This window comes from Candida albicans, chromosome 3 (genome assembly GCF_000182965.3).
Source record: "Candida albicans SC5314 chromosome 3, complete sequence".
Lineage (NCBI taxonomy): Eukaryota > Fungi > Ascomycota > Pichiomycetes > Serinales > Debaryomycetaceae > Candida > Candida albicans.
This window is the reverse complement of record NC_032091.1, coordinates 744,609-760,812: the sequence shown is the minus strand read 5'-3', so window position 1 is coordinate 760,812 and position 16,204 is coordinate 744,609. Positions and strand designations below refer to the sequence as shown.

At 33.6% G+C, this 16,204-nt stretch overlaps 9 protein-coding genes across 9 annotated transcripts; 5 read left to right on the top strand and 4 right to left on the bottom strand. All coding sequences in view use genetic code 12, as the record gives it.

The window, feature by feature from the left end:
* Positions 1-634: 634 nt before the first annotated feature.
* On the top strand, positions 635-1,535 carry GTT13 (Gtt13p; the record flags this gene model as incomplete). The annotated part of the gene is made up of 2 exons (XM_019475306.1): positions 635-675; positions 785-1,535. The coding sequence occupies 2 exons, from the start codon at positions 635-637 to the stop codon at positions 1,533-1,535; spliced, it is 792 nt and encodes a 263-aa protein (XP_019330851.1).
* Positions 1,536-2,077: 542 nt separating this feature from the next.
* Positions 2,078-3,349, top strand: CAALFM_C303570CA (uncharacterized protein; the record flags this gene model as incomplete). Its single annotated transcript, XM_714957.1, has 1 exon — positions 2,078-3,349. One exon carries the CDS (start codon positions 2,078-2,080, stop codon positions 3,347-3,349), a length of 1,272 nt encoding a protein of 423 aa, XP_720050.1.
* A 166-nt stretch (positions 3,350-3,515) lies between these two features.
* On the bottom strand, positions 3,516-4,988 carry CAALFM_C303560WA (aminopeptidase; the record flags this gene model as incomplete). The annotated part of the gene is made up of 1 exon (XM_714956.1): positions 3,516-4,988. One exon carries the CDS (start codon positions 4,986-4,988, stop codon positions 3,516-3,518), a length of 1,473 nt encoding a protein of 490 aa, XP_720049.1.
* Positions 4,989-5,333: 345 nt separating this feature from the next.
* ULP1 (Ulp1p) lies at positions 5,334-6,389 on the top strand (the record flags this gene model as incomplete). The annotated part of the gene is made up of 1 exon (XM_714955.1): positions 5,334-6,389. The coding sequence occupies one exon, from the start codon at positions 5,334-5,336 to the stop codon at positions 6,387-6,389; it is 1,056 nt and encodes a 351-aa protein (XP_720048.1).
* Positions 6,390-6,432: 43 nt separating this feature from the next.
* On the bottom strand, positions 6,433-8,064 carry CAALFM_C303540WA (uncharacterized protein; the record flags this gene model as incomplete). Its single annotated transcript, XM_714954.2, has 1 exon — positions 6,433-8,064. The coding sequence occupies one exon, from the start codon at positions 8,062-8,064 to the stop codon at positions 6,433-6,435; it is 1,632 nt and encodes a 543-aa protein (XP_720047.2).
* Positions 8,065-8,309: 245 nt separating this feature from the next.
* On the bottom strand, positions 8,310-8,777 carry CAALFM_C303530WA (uncharacterized protein; the record flags this gene model as incomplete). Its single annotated transcript, XM_714953.1, has 1 exon — positions 8,310-8,777. The coding sequence occupies one exon, from the start codon at positions 8,775-8,777 to the stop codon at positions 8,310-8,312; it is 468 nt and encodes a 155-aa protein (XP_720046.1).
* A 449-nt stretch (positions 8,778-9,226) lies between these two features.
* PRE9 (proteasome core particle subunit alpha 3) lies at positions 9,227-9,982 on the top strand (the record flags this gene model as incomplete). The annotated part of the gene is made up of 1 exon (XM_714952.1): positions 9,227-9,982. The coding sequence occupies one exon, from the start codon at positions 9,227-9,229 to the stop codon at positions 9,980-9,982; it is 756 nt and encodes a 251-aa protein (XP_720045.1).
* Positions 9,983-10,304: 322 nt separating this feature from the next.
* Positions 10,305-12,410, top strand: CAALFM_C303510CA (uncharacterized protein; the record flags this gene model as incomplete). The annotated part of the gene is made up of 1 exon (XM_714951.2): positions 10,305-12,410. One exon carries the CDS (start codon positions 10,305-10,307, stop codon positions 12,408-12,410), a length of 2,106 nt encoding a protein of 701 aa, XP_720044.2.
* Positions 12,411-12,804: 394 nt separating this feature from the next.
* On the bottom strand, positions 12,805-14,961 carry SKN2 (Skn2p; the record flags this gene model as incomplete). Its single annotated transcript, XM_714950.2, has 1 exon — positions 12,805-14,961. One exon carries the CDS (start codon positions 14,959-14,961, stop codon positions 12,805-12,807), a length of 2,157 nt encoding a protein of 718 aa, XP_720043.1.
* Between the last annotated feature and the right edge of the window lie 1,243 nt (positions 14,962-16,204).

The window sequence follows — 16,204 nt, the reverse complement described above, 5'->3', positions numbered from 1 at the left end:
CAATTACACAAGATTGATATTACATCTTTAGATGTTTTGTTTATAGAGTTTAGGTGACTCACATTCCCTCTAGAGCAAAATATATTTATGAAAGCTTTGTTACAAAAAGAGGAACACATGACTACTAAAGGGGAATCCCTATTGGAAATTTAGTCAAAATTATTTACCAAATTACATCATGTTGTTTCACTATATAAGGTACCTAAATATCCCTTGCTAGTGGATAATTTGATATCCCTGAGGTTCCCGATGTTGTAGTGGTGATGATGGTTGTAGTGGGGATGCAGTTTCTCCGCATTTTTCTCCTTTTATAAATTACAGAACTAAAAACTTTCCTTTTTAGGATAAGATTTTTTTTTTAGGGGAATTGTATTATCATAAATCATGCTAGTAAATTAAATAAAGTAATAAGTAACAATAAATTAAATGAAAATCATTTGCAATATCCTTTAAACCTTAATAGCATAAATCGAATTTAAGAGATTATAAATTGACAAGAGTTACTTCCCTCTTATTAAGAAGAAGAAAAAATTTTGGGGAGGGTTTAGTTTTATTCTTTCTATAACGAGTTATATCTCCTTTTTCGTATTACGCAAGGACTCAAGATCTCTATTAATTTGTTTTTATAATAACTATGGAAGGCAAGGGTTGTGATGACAGATTCATTTTACACTGGTATGTATTGAGAAAATTTTGCCGTGATTTTACAGCTTTTTTAACAGGACAAAACTAAGGCACTTCAATGTAAGCACTTCTAAGAAATGATTAACTAACAACTTATCAGGCTTGATGATTCAAGAACACACAGAATTCTTTGGTTACTAGAAATACTTCAGCTTGATTATGAAGTGAAAATATACCTAAGACATCCAGAAACTTGGCGTGGACCTTTGCAATTGTTCGATGTTCACCAATTAGGCAAAGCCCCAGTTTTAGAAATCATTTTCGGTGACGGGAGACCCCCAATCAAGATAACAGAGCTGGGATTCATCATTCAATATTTGTTGCGGGTTTACGATAAAGAAAATATTTTAAATCCGATAAGCCAGGAGCAACAATTAGAGGTCGACTACTATTTACACTATGCAGAAGGTTCATTGCAACATATCCAAATGGCGTTATTGATTAATTCTGTGGCTAAACATGTTGCACCATTCGCAACAAAAGCTGTGGTGAAGATAATTACCAAAGCAATAAACAATGGATACTATAAACATGAATGGTATTTGAATTTCCAATATTTGGAAGATAGATTAGCACAAAATGGTACTGGTTTTTTTGTTGGAAACAAATTGACTGGAGCAGATGTGATTCTAAGTTTCCCAGTTTATGAAAATGTTTTTGACAATCCTGGTGGTGTTCGAGAAATATGTGGAGAAAAGAGAGATTTACGCAAAGTTTACCCTCATTTGGCAAAATGGAGTCGGATGATTAAAAATAACCCAACCTATAAACGGGTAACCGAAATGATGAATGAAGAAGTTGAAGATTTAATTGCCATGAATCCACGATTTGATTACGGGAAAGAGAAATAAACCAGGGTGTGGCCATGGCATTAGCTAGTTGTATTTTTGTAGAAAATTTGTTTAATATTAGATACCCTTCAATTGATTAGTAATATGATACCAACTTAATAAAGATGCAGCTTTGCAGAAAATTATCAGGCGATTTTTAGGTAGCCACAATATAGATCTGATAAGGATGTTTAATGTTTGTGTGGCATTAGATATTTATCCCCTGTCTCCCCAGTATTGATGATAAATTGATTTGTTCTCACGGTAGTATGAGTTATTCCGTTTCTCGTGGTACTGTTATCAGTTGCAGCCACACAAATATTTGCAATCCTCACAGAAAAATAGAAAATTAATTGTGGCATTTATTATTACTCAGCAACGGAATTGCTAATATCCCCTAATTCCATACCCATATTTCGTTGAGTATATCTTTGTTAGTATTTCTTAATATAAAAGGCAATCATATTTCTATTATTTTTCAAGTTTTTGTTTCACAATCTGATCTGATCTAATTCTAATTCTATTATTAGATAACCTTAAAACAAAACCAAATTATACTAACGATGGCTCCTACTGCTGTTACTCAAGAACCAGAAGACGTTCAAGAAACAATTAAAAGGTTAGCTGGCTTAAAAGTCATTGGCCATTCTAAAAACTCAAAGGGAATCATTACTGGATATGATCCTGAATGGGCCGATAAGTTACCAGAAACCACTAAACAAAGATACGCTAAATATGGTGTTGACATTTCCAAAGGTTATCCTTATGTCCCTGTAAATGAAAAAGTACCAAAGTTTGTTGACGAAGTTTTCGCTATCAGAAACGAAGAATATCCTTACATTGAAAGAGGTAAAAATGCTGACCCAGAAAAGAAGCTGTTATTTGATGCTGCTGAAGATGTCATTCATTTAACTCCTTATATTGGTACTGAAATTGTTGGGTTACAATTGAGTGAATTGACTGAACAACAAAGAGATGAATTGGCTTTGTTGATTGCTGAAAGAGTTGTTGTATTTTTCAAAGATCAAGATTTGTCTCCTCAGAAGCAACTTGAATTAGGTCACTATTGGGGTCAAGTTGAAGTTCATCCTCAAGCCACAAGAATAGGTGAAGAGTATGATGGAATATCTGTTATTTGGCAAGAGCAACAAAGAGACAGATGGGGTTTAAATTTGACTTTTAAACAATCCAAAAAAGGCAATTCACAATGGCACAGTGATTTAGTCCACGAAAAGCAAACTGCTGGTATTACTCATTTGCACCTTGATGCTATTCCGGGTATTGGTGGAGAAACATTGTGGAGTTCCACTTATGGTGCTTACGATAAATTGTCTCCAGCTTTGCAAAAGTTCTTGGATGGCAAGACTGCAATTTACAGATCTGCTCATCAATATTTAGATAGAAACGATCCATTGAAAGGTCCTAAATATGTTGAGAGAGAACATCCAATTGTCAGAACTCATCCAGTCACTGGCTGGAAGTATTTGTTTGTCAACCGTTCTATGACTGTTAGAATTGTTGGATTGTTGCCAGAAGAATCCGATTTGATTTTAAACTATTTGTATTCGGTTATTGAAACCAACAGGGACATTCAAGTTAGATGGTCTTGGCAGAAGGAATTGGGTAGTGTTAAAAACAACAAGAAGGATGAACCAAAACAATACCGTGGTGTTAGTGCCTTATGGGATAACAGAATTAGTAACCATAGTGTTGTCCATAGTGAAGAATCAATTGTTGGCAGACATGGTACAAGAGTTACATCTTTAGCTGATACTGGTTATTACGATCCAAATTCAAAATCTCAAAGAGAATCTTTGGGGTTATCTTTGGATTAGCTTACGATGTGTGTAAAATATAAATAAACATTGAAATATGGCTTCATGATTTCTATACCCACTGTTTCGTAGAGTTTTATAGTAGATTCTTTCCTGCTTTACTTTATAAATTCTGCATCCATGTTATCAGTCTATATACATGAGATCTTCTATTAATTGGTTTACCTTAACCACCCCTAACTAATGCCTCGATATCAGAAACCTCTTTCTTGCAACCACTTGTCAAATTAATTATATCCCTATGGGTTTTCCCAACAACAACGTTATCTTCAATACGTAAGCCTATGCCTCTATAATGTTTTGGTCCGTCATGTGGTATATACAATCCTGGCTCTATGGTAATGACTTGGTTTTGTTTTAAGGGCAAACGGTTGGATACGGATGGTATGTCATGCAAATCTAGCCCCACGTTGTGACCCACATAATGTGGGTAGTAAATTCTAGAGATGTCGCTGAAGGTGACATCACCAAACCCAGGAAGATTTTTCAATTCATGCTTTAATGTGTTCACTGAAACTTCATGGATATCATGGAATGAGTAGCCTAACGATTCGCTACACAAAGTAATGCACTTTTTATTAGTAGCTAAGACGACTTCATATATATCTCTTTGAGCATCAGTAAAGCCGTCTGTTGAATTTGGCCATGCTCGAGAAATATCAGCACAATATCCGCCTAATTTCCCACCAGCATCAATGAAAATAAGTTCATTTTTCTTGATCAAATCATCATTTCTGGTGTAGTGCAAACATAATGCGTTAGATCCACTGGCAACCACTGGGATATAGGCATTCTTTTCGCATCCACCTTTCACAAACTGATACTCCAAGTATCGTGCCAACGTGTTTTCAGAATTGATAGGATCATCTGATCCCACTGTAGCCATTGCTCGATTAATTGCTACACTTGAAATTTCACAAGCTCGTTTCATAACACTTACTTCTGCGTCAGATTTAATAACACGTAATTTTGCTACTATTGGGGATAGTTTCTGTACACTTTTTTTTGAATTTTCGATAATTTCATTTATACCTTGATGATGGCGATGATTTGTTGAAAAATTGAAAAACTGTCTCAATCCTTCATTTTGTTTCAGATTAAATTTTTTGTCCCAATATATGTAATCATTCTGTTTAATTAATTGCTTCAAGTACGATGGGGCCTGACTTATATCTTCAACCAAATCGGCGTTAAAAATGTTATATGCACCTTCCAATCCACTTTTCGGACCTTCCCATAACTCCTTTTTGGGGTCCTTTGGAGGAACTAACATATGCAACACCACGTCATCCTCACCATTGTCACCCTTCTTCTCAATGGCCACTATAGAATCAGGTTCTAGCCATCCAGTTAAATAATAAAGATCGTTATCCTGTTGAAAATCATAAAATACGCTCCCAGAACTGAATTGAGTGGTATTCCCAATTATTATGGCCAATGATTTGGATGGAAGATGTGTTGATAATTTCAATCGACGTTGATAGTATTCCATTGCAGAAATCCCTGGAGTTAAATCACCTGGTTGGGTGATAATATGAGGTCTTGTTTCATATGTTGGTTGTCCGGTGGTATAGGTGGTGAAAAGCCGTGGCCTAGTGGATATAAATCGTCTTAAGGTTAATGCAATTCGTGACTTCATAAGAATAATTATAATAGAAAAAAAAAAGAACTAGCTAGTATACATTAAATGAATATATGTGACTGATTGTATGAACTTATGTTTGACATGAAATGAGTAGATAAATAAATAGTTAGCAATGAATCGGAAAAAAAAATTAAAATTCAAATTGAAATTCAGCCAAACAAACAAGCAAACATACAGATTTTGAAAAATTGCGAAAAAATCAGATGTTGGTTATTATTATTGATTGTTCCAGATCTCATCGACTAATTCTTTTTTTTTTTCTTTAGTTACGTCCTTTCAAGTATTGTAACTGCCACGGACCAGACGAATGTTGAACTTTTGAAAATAAGATTAGAAAATATGGCATCAGTGATATACGATGAGCACAAGGGGTACTGTGTAACCAATGAACCAATAAATAAAGTGAATGAGAATGAAGGTATAATAAATAATGGATTACAGACATTGCCATGGGATTTGTATTTACCCGAGGAAACCGATGACCTACTGCTGGCATCTGATAACACATCAACTTCAACTCCCAAACCACTAACCAAGCAGGAAAAGAGAGAGGCTAAACAATTGAAAAAGATCAATGCCTCTCGAAGAAGGAAACTAAAGAGAGAACAAGAGTTGGACAATAAAGGAGAATCCAAATTTCCTGATTTCAAGCCTTACTTGGCCAAACAAGAATTGAAAGCATTATTTAGCTCGATTGTGAAAAGTACATGTCAGAATTCGAAGGCAGATGCTAAAATATTACAATATCATTCCATTGCATTGTATAAATCTGATTTAGAGCATATTTTACCTGGAGAATGGCTTAATGACAATAACATCTCATTGATTTATGAACTCATTATCCAAATTTTTATAAAGCATGGCAGAAAATTTTCTAACCAAATTCAATTATTATTCCCATCTTTGATACAGTTGTTAATGCATTTCCCTGATGATGTTGAGAGTTTATTGCCCGTTGATGAGTTGAAATCCCTGAAGTTGATTTTTTTGCCAATAAATTTCATTGATGAAATGGATGTTGATTTGGAAGACGCAAACAATGGTGACCATTGGTCTCTTGGAGTGTTATCGTTGTTGGACAATACATTGTACGTCTATGATTCTATGCAAATAGACGATGATGAAATTTCAGAAATTCAATTGAAAAAATTGGTCCAGAAACTACAAAGCTGTAATACTATTGTTCATGGCAAATTAAAAGTACGGCACTTGAAGTGTGACCAACAGCAAAACTTTGATGATTGTGGAGTATATGTGATTATGATTACATGCTACTTGATAAATCAACTTCTACACCAGGACGAAATGAGCTTAGACATTAGTAGAGTTAAATTCAATCCTCTTGATGCCAGGTTGCATATCATGAAACTAATATCTAGACTAATAAAAGAATAGACTAAATTTATTTATATATATATCTACATTCTAGCAATCAGAATTATCTGTAGTATTTATCCAATAGTAAAGCGGTCATCTTTGTCGCTAGCGATTCAGCACGTAATTCATTTTTTAAGTCGTCAATATTTTCTTGTAGTTTGGCCACATCATCTGCGTTGCTGTCCTTTGTCGTTTCGTTGTTAACAAACATTTGGTTGTTAGCATCATAATAGATACCGTATTTTTGCAAATCCAATGCAACAATTACACCTATCAAATCATTGGTTAATTTAGTGGCCGACCTATCATCAGTTGTATCATGGCCCATTAACTCAAGCATCTGCAATCTTGATATTTGTCTTGAGCTAGTAAGTATCACGAAAAAATTCTTGTAATCAATTATTGATGCCATATAATTAATTAATGATGAGCTATTAGTGCCACTGGCATTTCTAAAGGCGACAGGTAAGTTGTATTCTAGTTGAGCAGCTAACTCGGCAACAAAAGTCTCATTCTGTAATTGCACAATCACTTGTTTAAATTGGCATTTTGCCAAGGGAATCATGACGGAATTATATAATTGAAATTCTAAGCTTTCTGGTACGTCAGTAAATAAATCTATCAACGCGTCATCTTTATCAAGTTTCATTAAAGTCAATTCGTTGAAAGGCTTCAAGAAAATAGTTGTAATTCCAAATATGACAAGTAAGTTTGACAAAAGCATTTGCAAGTCGTCAACAAGAAAATTGAGTGGTTCTTTTTCAATAAGGAAAAATCCGATAAATTGATCGTAAAATTCACATAATTTGAACTGCTTGAACAATAAACTTAGATTGAAAAGTTTGATTGCCCAAAAATAACGTGTCTCATTATCGTATTGGCCAAATAATAATTCGTTTTTCTGATAATAATTAAGTGCTTTGGAATAAATCTGGTCTAAAGTCTTGAAGGAATTACTGGTCACATTTGTTTTAGTTTCGTATCTTCCTGGAAATTGTCTCTGAGACAAGTTGTATCTATGAAATTCATTGTCATAGGATGGGAACCAAATCAGGGAAAATATATGTAACACGTATTGGTAGAACAAATATTCAACATAACTGTTTGAGACAAGCTGTTCTTTGGTTTTCGGTTGTGTTGAAATATCCACAACTGCAACATAATTATTCAATAAACTCAATCCGACTTCATAACTAGTTTGTACTATTGTTATGGCAATAGCTCGTCTGATCTTGCTAAACAATTTTTCTGCTTTATTAGTATGTAACGATTGCATTGACGTTTCAAGAACTTGTTTGATTTCCTCTCTAGCTTGCTCAAGGTATGAATTGTTCATCAAACGAGTTGATTCAATCCATTGGGTACTATAATCACTTTGCAATCGATCTTCTTTGGATAAATAATCAATTAAAGTCTCTGCAATGGGATGGATAATTTCATATTGTTTCATATAATCTAAACATTGTTTTGCTGTGTTGCTTATACTTGATTTGGGAATGTTTGACGATGATGACGATATATATTTGTTGAAAGTAAATGCCAATTGATTAATGAACAAGTAGTTTAGATCAAATGCATCTGTCATATTGTTGGTGATTACGACCATGTAAGTTGGTATGTAACAGAATTGGTGGTGGTAATTTCTTTTTTTTTTTCCTGCTCCTACTTTGTTTTCTTGAGATAATAGACACATAGCGTTCAAATTAGGGTTGTTACTACTACTTCCCCTCCTCCTCCTCCTCCTTTACATTAACCAGAGATCAACTAAGTCTCCCTTTAAAAAAGAATCAATTTAGTAATTAAAAACTTATATTAGTATTCGATTTACCATATCTGTAAACAATTCACCATTTTGTCTCCTATTTGTGTTGTATCAACGAATTATATTGACATAAATCACTTATTTTTTTGGTTTACCTCCAGTAAATATCTCTGTAATTAAAGAATAATTTGACTTGTCAGATATGACGAAACAATATCGTAGAGCACTTGAATCATCGCCCAAGTCAATGGTATCCATGTACTCATTGTCAATGATCCTGCTTGATAAATAGCAGCTATGATCACTCCAATAATGGCACCACCTATAAATCCTTTTATTAGTCCAGCAAATACATAGAACACAACAATAAATACACAGGCCATCATATCTCGTTTCCCAAATTTTAGGTTATGTCTAAATTTATTTGTAAAACTACTCATTGAGGCAATTATACCAACAATCAAATAAAATGACCCAGATAGAAGGAGTGACCAAAATACGGTGAATCTCCATATATCCCAGGAATAATACAAATATGAATTCAAATAGGATGGTCTTGTTGAACCCACTGGCCAGAACAACGACGGGAATTGTGGTACTATATATCCTAGTGGCACATTTGTTGAACTGATGAAAATTGTCATTGTGAAGAGAAATAAGAAGTGTTTGATTACCCGCAATGATGGTTTAATGAAGAACTACTGGTGAATGGGGGTAATGGATAGAATCTTATTTGTATTTGTAGTTATTGTTGTTAAGGACGTTTTAGAAATTGGTGATCTGCGACATTTCTGGAGTGACAACACGACATAGTGGAGACAAAAGTGAAAGCGTAAAAAATAATGAAGGAGAAAAAAAAACTAGCCAAATCTTTTTGTTGCCACCACCACTTAGTACAACATCTTCAATATTGTTGTCGTTGTTATTTAAGTTTCCTATTCAATTGCCATAATAGAGATCACTTTAATCTCACATAGACATAACTCAATTGTCAAGACTATCATCCTATTTTTTTTTTTTATTTTTAAGAACTGATACTGTTGAAACTAAAGTACTACAAAACTATTATCAAAGCTAAACAAGACCATATACCATGTCAAGAAGATACGATTCAAGAACCACTATTTTTTCACCAGAAGGTAGATTATACCAAGTGGAATATGCTCAAGAAGCCATATCCAATGCTGGTACAGCCATAGGGATATTATCTCCTGAAGGTGTCGTTTTAGCGTGTGAAAAGAAAGTCACCTCCAAGTTATTGGACGATGATGGATCAGCTGAAAAATTATACATTATCAACGATCAAATGATTTGCGCTGTTGCTGGTATGACTGCCGATGCATCAATTCTTGTGAATAATGCAAGAATTCAAGCCCAACAGTATTTGAAGTTGTACGACGAAGAGATTCCTTGTGAAATGTTGATCAATCGTGTTTGTGATGTCAAACAAGGTTATACCCAACATGGTGGGTTGAGACCATTTGGTGTTAGTTTCCTTTATGCCGGGTATGATGACAGATATCAATTCCAATTGTTTACATCGAATCCTTCTGGTAATTACAGTGGTTGGAAGGCAACTAGTATTGGTGCTAACAATTCTGCTGCTCAAACTTTATTGAAGAAAGATTACAAGGACGATTTGACTTTAAAAGATGCATGCGAATTGGCTATCAAGGTTTTATCAAAAACTATGGATGCTTCAAACATAAATAGTGAAAAATTAGAATTCGCTACCTTAAGTTTGGGCAAAGACAACAAAGTGTTGCATAAAATTTGGAACGATAAAGATATTGACATCCTAATTAAGGCTTCGGGGGTTTTGAACGAAAAAAATAGCGATGATGAATAGATATACTGATGTTTATAGGACTACCAGTGTTTAGATTTAGTGTCATATAATAAATAAATAAATAAAAAACACATAATCAAGTTGTAAATGGTCATCACGTGACTTCAAGATCTTCAGTACTGTGCGTAGAGAGAATCGAGAATCGGCGATTGGATCCATTTCTTAGATTGCTCTTCAACTATTATTTGGTGTGGTTTTTCTTATATTAGCTGTATACTCCCAGGTTCTTCTTTATTCAAAAGTATCGTTTGATAGTTAGCATTTTTATTTATTATTTCGGTTTGGTACTATAAGCAAGGAAGATATCGAAGAAGAAGGGACAATGGATTTAATATCATTAGGATTGACACCTCGTAAATCGAAAAAGATATTGCAAATAATCAATAATAATAGGGTTTCACGAGATATTGAACTGGAATTCAATCAGCTTAACTCATATACAAAAGCATTTTTAGTCAACCAATTGTCAATTGATTCATCACAACAGGAAGAACAAGACTATGAAGGGCATCAATTAAACGGTGAAGTTAACGATAATGTTTTACAAGTTTTCCAAGAATTGTATTTTTTATTAGATGTTGAAAATTTCAAATTCAATCATGTTTACACAGACATTGATTTGAATAAATTGAAATTGATTTATATGAAACTCACTAGTATTGGTGGTGATGGATCGTTGAATGACAATACGAAAACAGTTTTAGAAATTATAGAGAAGTATATAATATTGATAACGACATTGAGTTTAACCAATTCCCTAATCTATAAAACTTTGATTTTGAAAAACCAACAGGTTTATTGGCAAGCATTGAATAATTCATCCACAATTAATAAATTAATATACTTTATGCAAACATCACCCATAAAGTTGTATAATTTTGGTTGTGACACTTTTGCAAAAACCAGAAGAATGCTATTCCATAACAGTAATGATGATGGGAGCAAGGTCTATCAATTGTCCAGTCAATCAGGAGGGAAAGAAGAAGATAATATTTTTTCTCGTTATTTATTAGTCATCAAGAATGTTTGTAAACTTGCATTTAATGGGTTGATAACTTTTGTACGTCAACAATCACTGCCATCAATTGGTTTTATATTTTTGTCCAATGATAGAAGTGGGAAGAAGCACAAAAAAAAGCAAAGAACATTATCGATCAAATGGTATTTGCATTCAATTAAACCTGTGATCAAATTCCCAATCAACTTGGTTGTCAAGGAAGCAAAGTCTAAATTACGCAAAATTGATCATGAAATTGCCCTTAATGTTGAAAATATTGATAAATTAATCAAAACTAATCCAAAAGATTACTTGGAAACGTTGAGCGTAATTTTACAATTAGACTCAACTCAGGACCACCCAACATCACAGGACCTTAATACAGTTTATCAGAAAAAGAAGAATATGATATTACAAGCAATGGAACATGTTGTTAAATTTGATAAACAATCCTATGATTTAACCTCTGCTCCAGGGTTCTTGACAAGATATTGGATAATTATTGCATTGGTTATTTTTTATGGACCTTCGCAAACCAAAAAAGTTTATGCTAATCGTCAGGAAATCATTTATTGGGTTAAGTATAATGGTATTGAACCAGTTGTTGGGTTTTTCAAAAACTGGGTGATTAAACCAGTGTACGACATGTTGGATATTTTGAGAAATACTAGTAGTGATAGTCAATTATCCATCACTAGTAAAGATTCATTGAATTCTGAATTTGATTCGTTAAACTCAATGATTTATCAATTTGCTCAAGATAATCATATCGATGTTAGTGAATCACAAATTACTGATGATATTAAAAATGGTGATTTGAAAATTATAATGTCGACTTATGAAAACGAAATCAAATCACCCATTAAATATTTAATCACAGGATCATTATTAAGATTGATCTTGATTCAAATACAAAAGGGTAAAGTTGATGGAGCAATGGCAATAAATGGCATTGATAAATTGTTGAAATCACAACAATTATTATTTGCTATGGTGTCAATAAGTCCGTCAATTTTAATATTGTACCAAATGTACAGACTTTTAACCAATAGTGGCAAAGGAAATGGCAGCGGTGCTGCCTCGATAATGATCAATGGTAAGCAATTGAATATTGTATGTTTAAAATGTTTAAATAATATTGAGAATTTATTGATATTGTTGCAATTACAAGAGAAGAAACCTCAACAGAAAGAACAAAACAGTAGATCTACGGAAAACGTTAGTAATAAGCATCATCAAGAGTTTTATGAAGGGGAATTATTAATTGAAATAATCAATTTGTTTGTTTTCTCAAGTTATTTAATACCCATTGATTTGAAAGATGATTGGATCGATGATTTAAATGAATTGAATAATAAGCAATTTGATGTCACTACCAAGCTTGACTTAATTCGTAAGATATGGAATATGTATGGTGCTTATTTTAGATGAAAATGATTTGCTAAATAACCACTGTCGTACAAAATTGCATTAATAACATTATAGTAATACATATCTGTCTGGCTCATTTCTATCCAAGACGACAGATAGAACAAAATAGATAAATAGAAAACTAAATATTACAATACATATATGTACATTATGTCTAATAATAACCTTCAAATATCATACACCAAAAATGAACAAAAAAAAACATAATCATAATAACTATAGTACTAATACAAAATCAATCAGAAACAATACCAGAAACAATAAATATAATAATAATAATAATAATACAAAATCAATCAAAAGTAAAAACCCATCAGAGAACACATGAAGGGTGGTAAACTATTTTGTCAGTTTTTTTTCTCCTTTTTTTTAGTACGTGGAGTTCGCCTTTAATTTAGCAACCAATTAACGAATGTTTTGGGAAACTATACCCACCATCTTCAAATGAAGTTAAATTAGCATTTTGATACACATTGATGTGCTGTTCGATATAATCAGAAGTAGGGAACCCTGCTGGGTCACATCCAACGTTAATTTGATTTGGTGGTTGATAAAGACGAACATAATCAATACGGAATGTTGATGGGAAACTCAAACTAGGCCAATCAATATAAGCCCAATTATTTGAAACCCCCAAATTCATAACAATTGACATGGGTTCTCTACTCAATGGTCTCCATCCAACATTCCCATTAGGGTGCAATGCTTGTGGGTAAACTGTCAATGTAGGATTATCACCAACAAACCATCTTAAATACCCATTGTCTTTATCATTTAAATATTCATATCCATACGTTTGAAAATTGTGTACACCATTACCTCCTAGTTCGTACCAAGTTTTATTTAATGTGGTGGTTCCTGACAATGCTTGTTGAAACGGACCACCAGTATAAGTATTCATGGTGGTTATAGAAGTGTTGTAAATCTCCAAATAGTCAAGGTCAGGGTAGTACCAAATATCCATTGGTGCTAATTGTAATGATTGGGATGCAACACCAAGATTTTCTCTATTGCCAGTGGCATCAGTACTAATTTCTGCTTCAATGACATCAATTTCCGGAGCACCACGCCCAACACCACGATTAGGATGCGACTCACCAGGACAAGTACATTTGTTTAATCTTTGCCCGGGTAAATATGAAATACCGTCGGGTGATGATTGGTTAGGAGTGATACCAGAATCACAAGAGTCATACGAATATGGCCATATCCCCTCGGTAGAAGCCAAGTATCCGGGGCGACCTAAGTTACCCATTGTCCATATCCCTGGCCATAATCCAGAAACGGTACCTTTGTTAGCTAAACGTGCCGAGATAACAAGTTTACCCTGAGTAAAGCATAACTGGTTCCAGCTTTGTACCATCCCTGACCGATAAAACAAATCATGATTTTTAAATGCATCCATTTGTAAATTGAGAGTACCATTACTCGTAGTTGCTGCATCGGGGTCGTACCATTCCAAGTCCTTAGTGGCGTCATAGTGCAAGTCAGGGGCTGTCCAAAATTGATCGTCGCCTTCATAGAAAGTCCTTCCCATAATATTAAATTCATCACTGAAAACCAAAGACCAATTACTACCGTCTTTAGCTTTCATTTTCAAAGCGTCCTGTGGAGTATCCGGGTCGATCAATGAAGTACGAATTGCTGAAAGTAATGGATATGAATAGTGGCTTAAAATCTCGTATTCCTGTGGAGGACTATGAGTGGTTACTCCCGAATAAGTCAATGCTGGGACCACGACAAACACCGCCACTGCTGCTGCAATCAAAAATAAGAAGCCCAAAATCCCACCAAATGATTTACGATCAGCAGTTTTCAAATCATTCCAAAATCTATTTTTCTCATAAATCACGTCGTGAACTGGGTCAGGATTATGAAGATAATCATCAGGTTCTTTTTCATCGATATTAAGTGGGAATGAACTGGCAGGATAGCCACCAAATGGACTAAAATCAATAATGTTGTTGTAGCTACCGTTTAATGTATTATTGACATTTTTATTGAATGAGTTGGATGATATTGATGGTGTTTCAGACTGATAGGGGGCAGTGTTGCTAGTATTATTTAACGAGTTACTCGATGATACTCTGCCAATGATTTTGGGGTATCTGTCATAGTCATAAGGTACGTCGACTTTGATGTTATTTATATTGGAATTTAGAAGGGACGACGATTTATCATTTTCAGCAGCTTGGAGTTGTTGGTGTTGTAGATTTGGCAGCAGCAGTAGATTGTAATCATTTTGACCTTGTAATAAATGAGAGCCGCTGCTTCCGTTACTTGATGATAATCCGTTACCTACTGTGAAAGGACGACCATATTGATTGGCAATAGACGAAGTGGATGTGGAAGAAGATGGATAAGAAGAACGATTTTCAAAATCAAATGATCCATCATCAAGTCTGTTGCTAGAATCGAAAGGATCAGTGAACCCGGGATAAGATTGTCTTGTGGAGTTGTTGTTATAATTTTGATTAGCTTGATTAACAAATGGGTTTGTATTTTGATATTCATTACCATTGGTATTCTTGGTTAAATTACGTCTTGCCATGGTAGTTAGTTCTTTTGATTTACTTTTGGTTTGCTAGAATGGAATGGAAGGGTTATCCGTTTAAAAACAAAATCTATTATGAGGGGAACTAGGTCTGAATAAATGGGAAAGCTTAACGAATGGATGGAGCGGGATATATATATATATATATATATTCGTGTTTCAAATAAAAATAAAAGGTCTGTGTTGTTTGGTATTGTTGCTATTCTCGTTGTTGTTAGAAATTAACTCAACCAGTCCAAATGACTTTTGTGATAGTATACTTTTGTGTGAAAAGATCTAATAGTAGTCAAACTGAGAAAAAGAAAAATTAAGTTTGGAAATGGACCTTGAAGAGTTATTGATGATAATTGTTATGAAGAAAAATGAATAAAAGAAGAGCAAAAGGGAAGAAGAAAAAACTATAAATATATATGAAATGAAATGAAATTGAATTTCAAATCGTACGTTTAGCCTTATCACTTTAATTCACCACAATAAATAAAACTTACTTTAAGTTAAAGTAGAATTAGAACAAAAACCAAAAAAAAAAAATAGCAGAACAATTTGAAAAATGGGAATATAGTTAATTAGCCTTTAAAAAATAACAATCTATTTCTTACACAATAGAAAAAAAGAAAGTAACACAAAACAAGATATATAGCAGTTTATTGTTGCTGTTCGTTGTTGTTGTTGTTATTAGTTATAGATTGATTGATTGTTTTAGGCGCATTAACTTCTACTTTTGTATTTTGTATTCTTTTTGTTGTTTTTTTTTTCGACTACATCACACTACATAGACACAATTCGCCAGCACTAAATAGAAAAAACCTCTGTCCAGCATTTACTTACATGATTACACTTTTCACAATTATCGTTAATGATTACAGGATTGATTAGTTCAACGAATGAGCCTAAAAAATGAACCAAATACTAAATGAACAGTTGTAGTAACTAACTTAATCTTACTAAAACCATCACCATATCTAATCCCTAATAATAAAATTGATTTAGACACACGCACACTCACACACACATAAGAACCTGTATAATACCCACAGCCTCCAAGTACTATTACCAAATGTCAATTAATAATAGAAACAGTTTGCAAGTACTGTGTATAATAGTTAATATGATATTCTAAATTGAACCGAGATGCTTTTTTTTGAGAAACTAATTCTAGCTCTTTAATTTTTGTATTTTGTTTTTAGCCCATCTTCCCCCTTTCCCCTGAATTCTCCTTTTTTTTTTCTTAGAAAGAAAA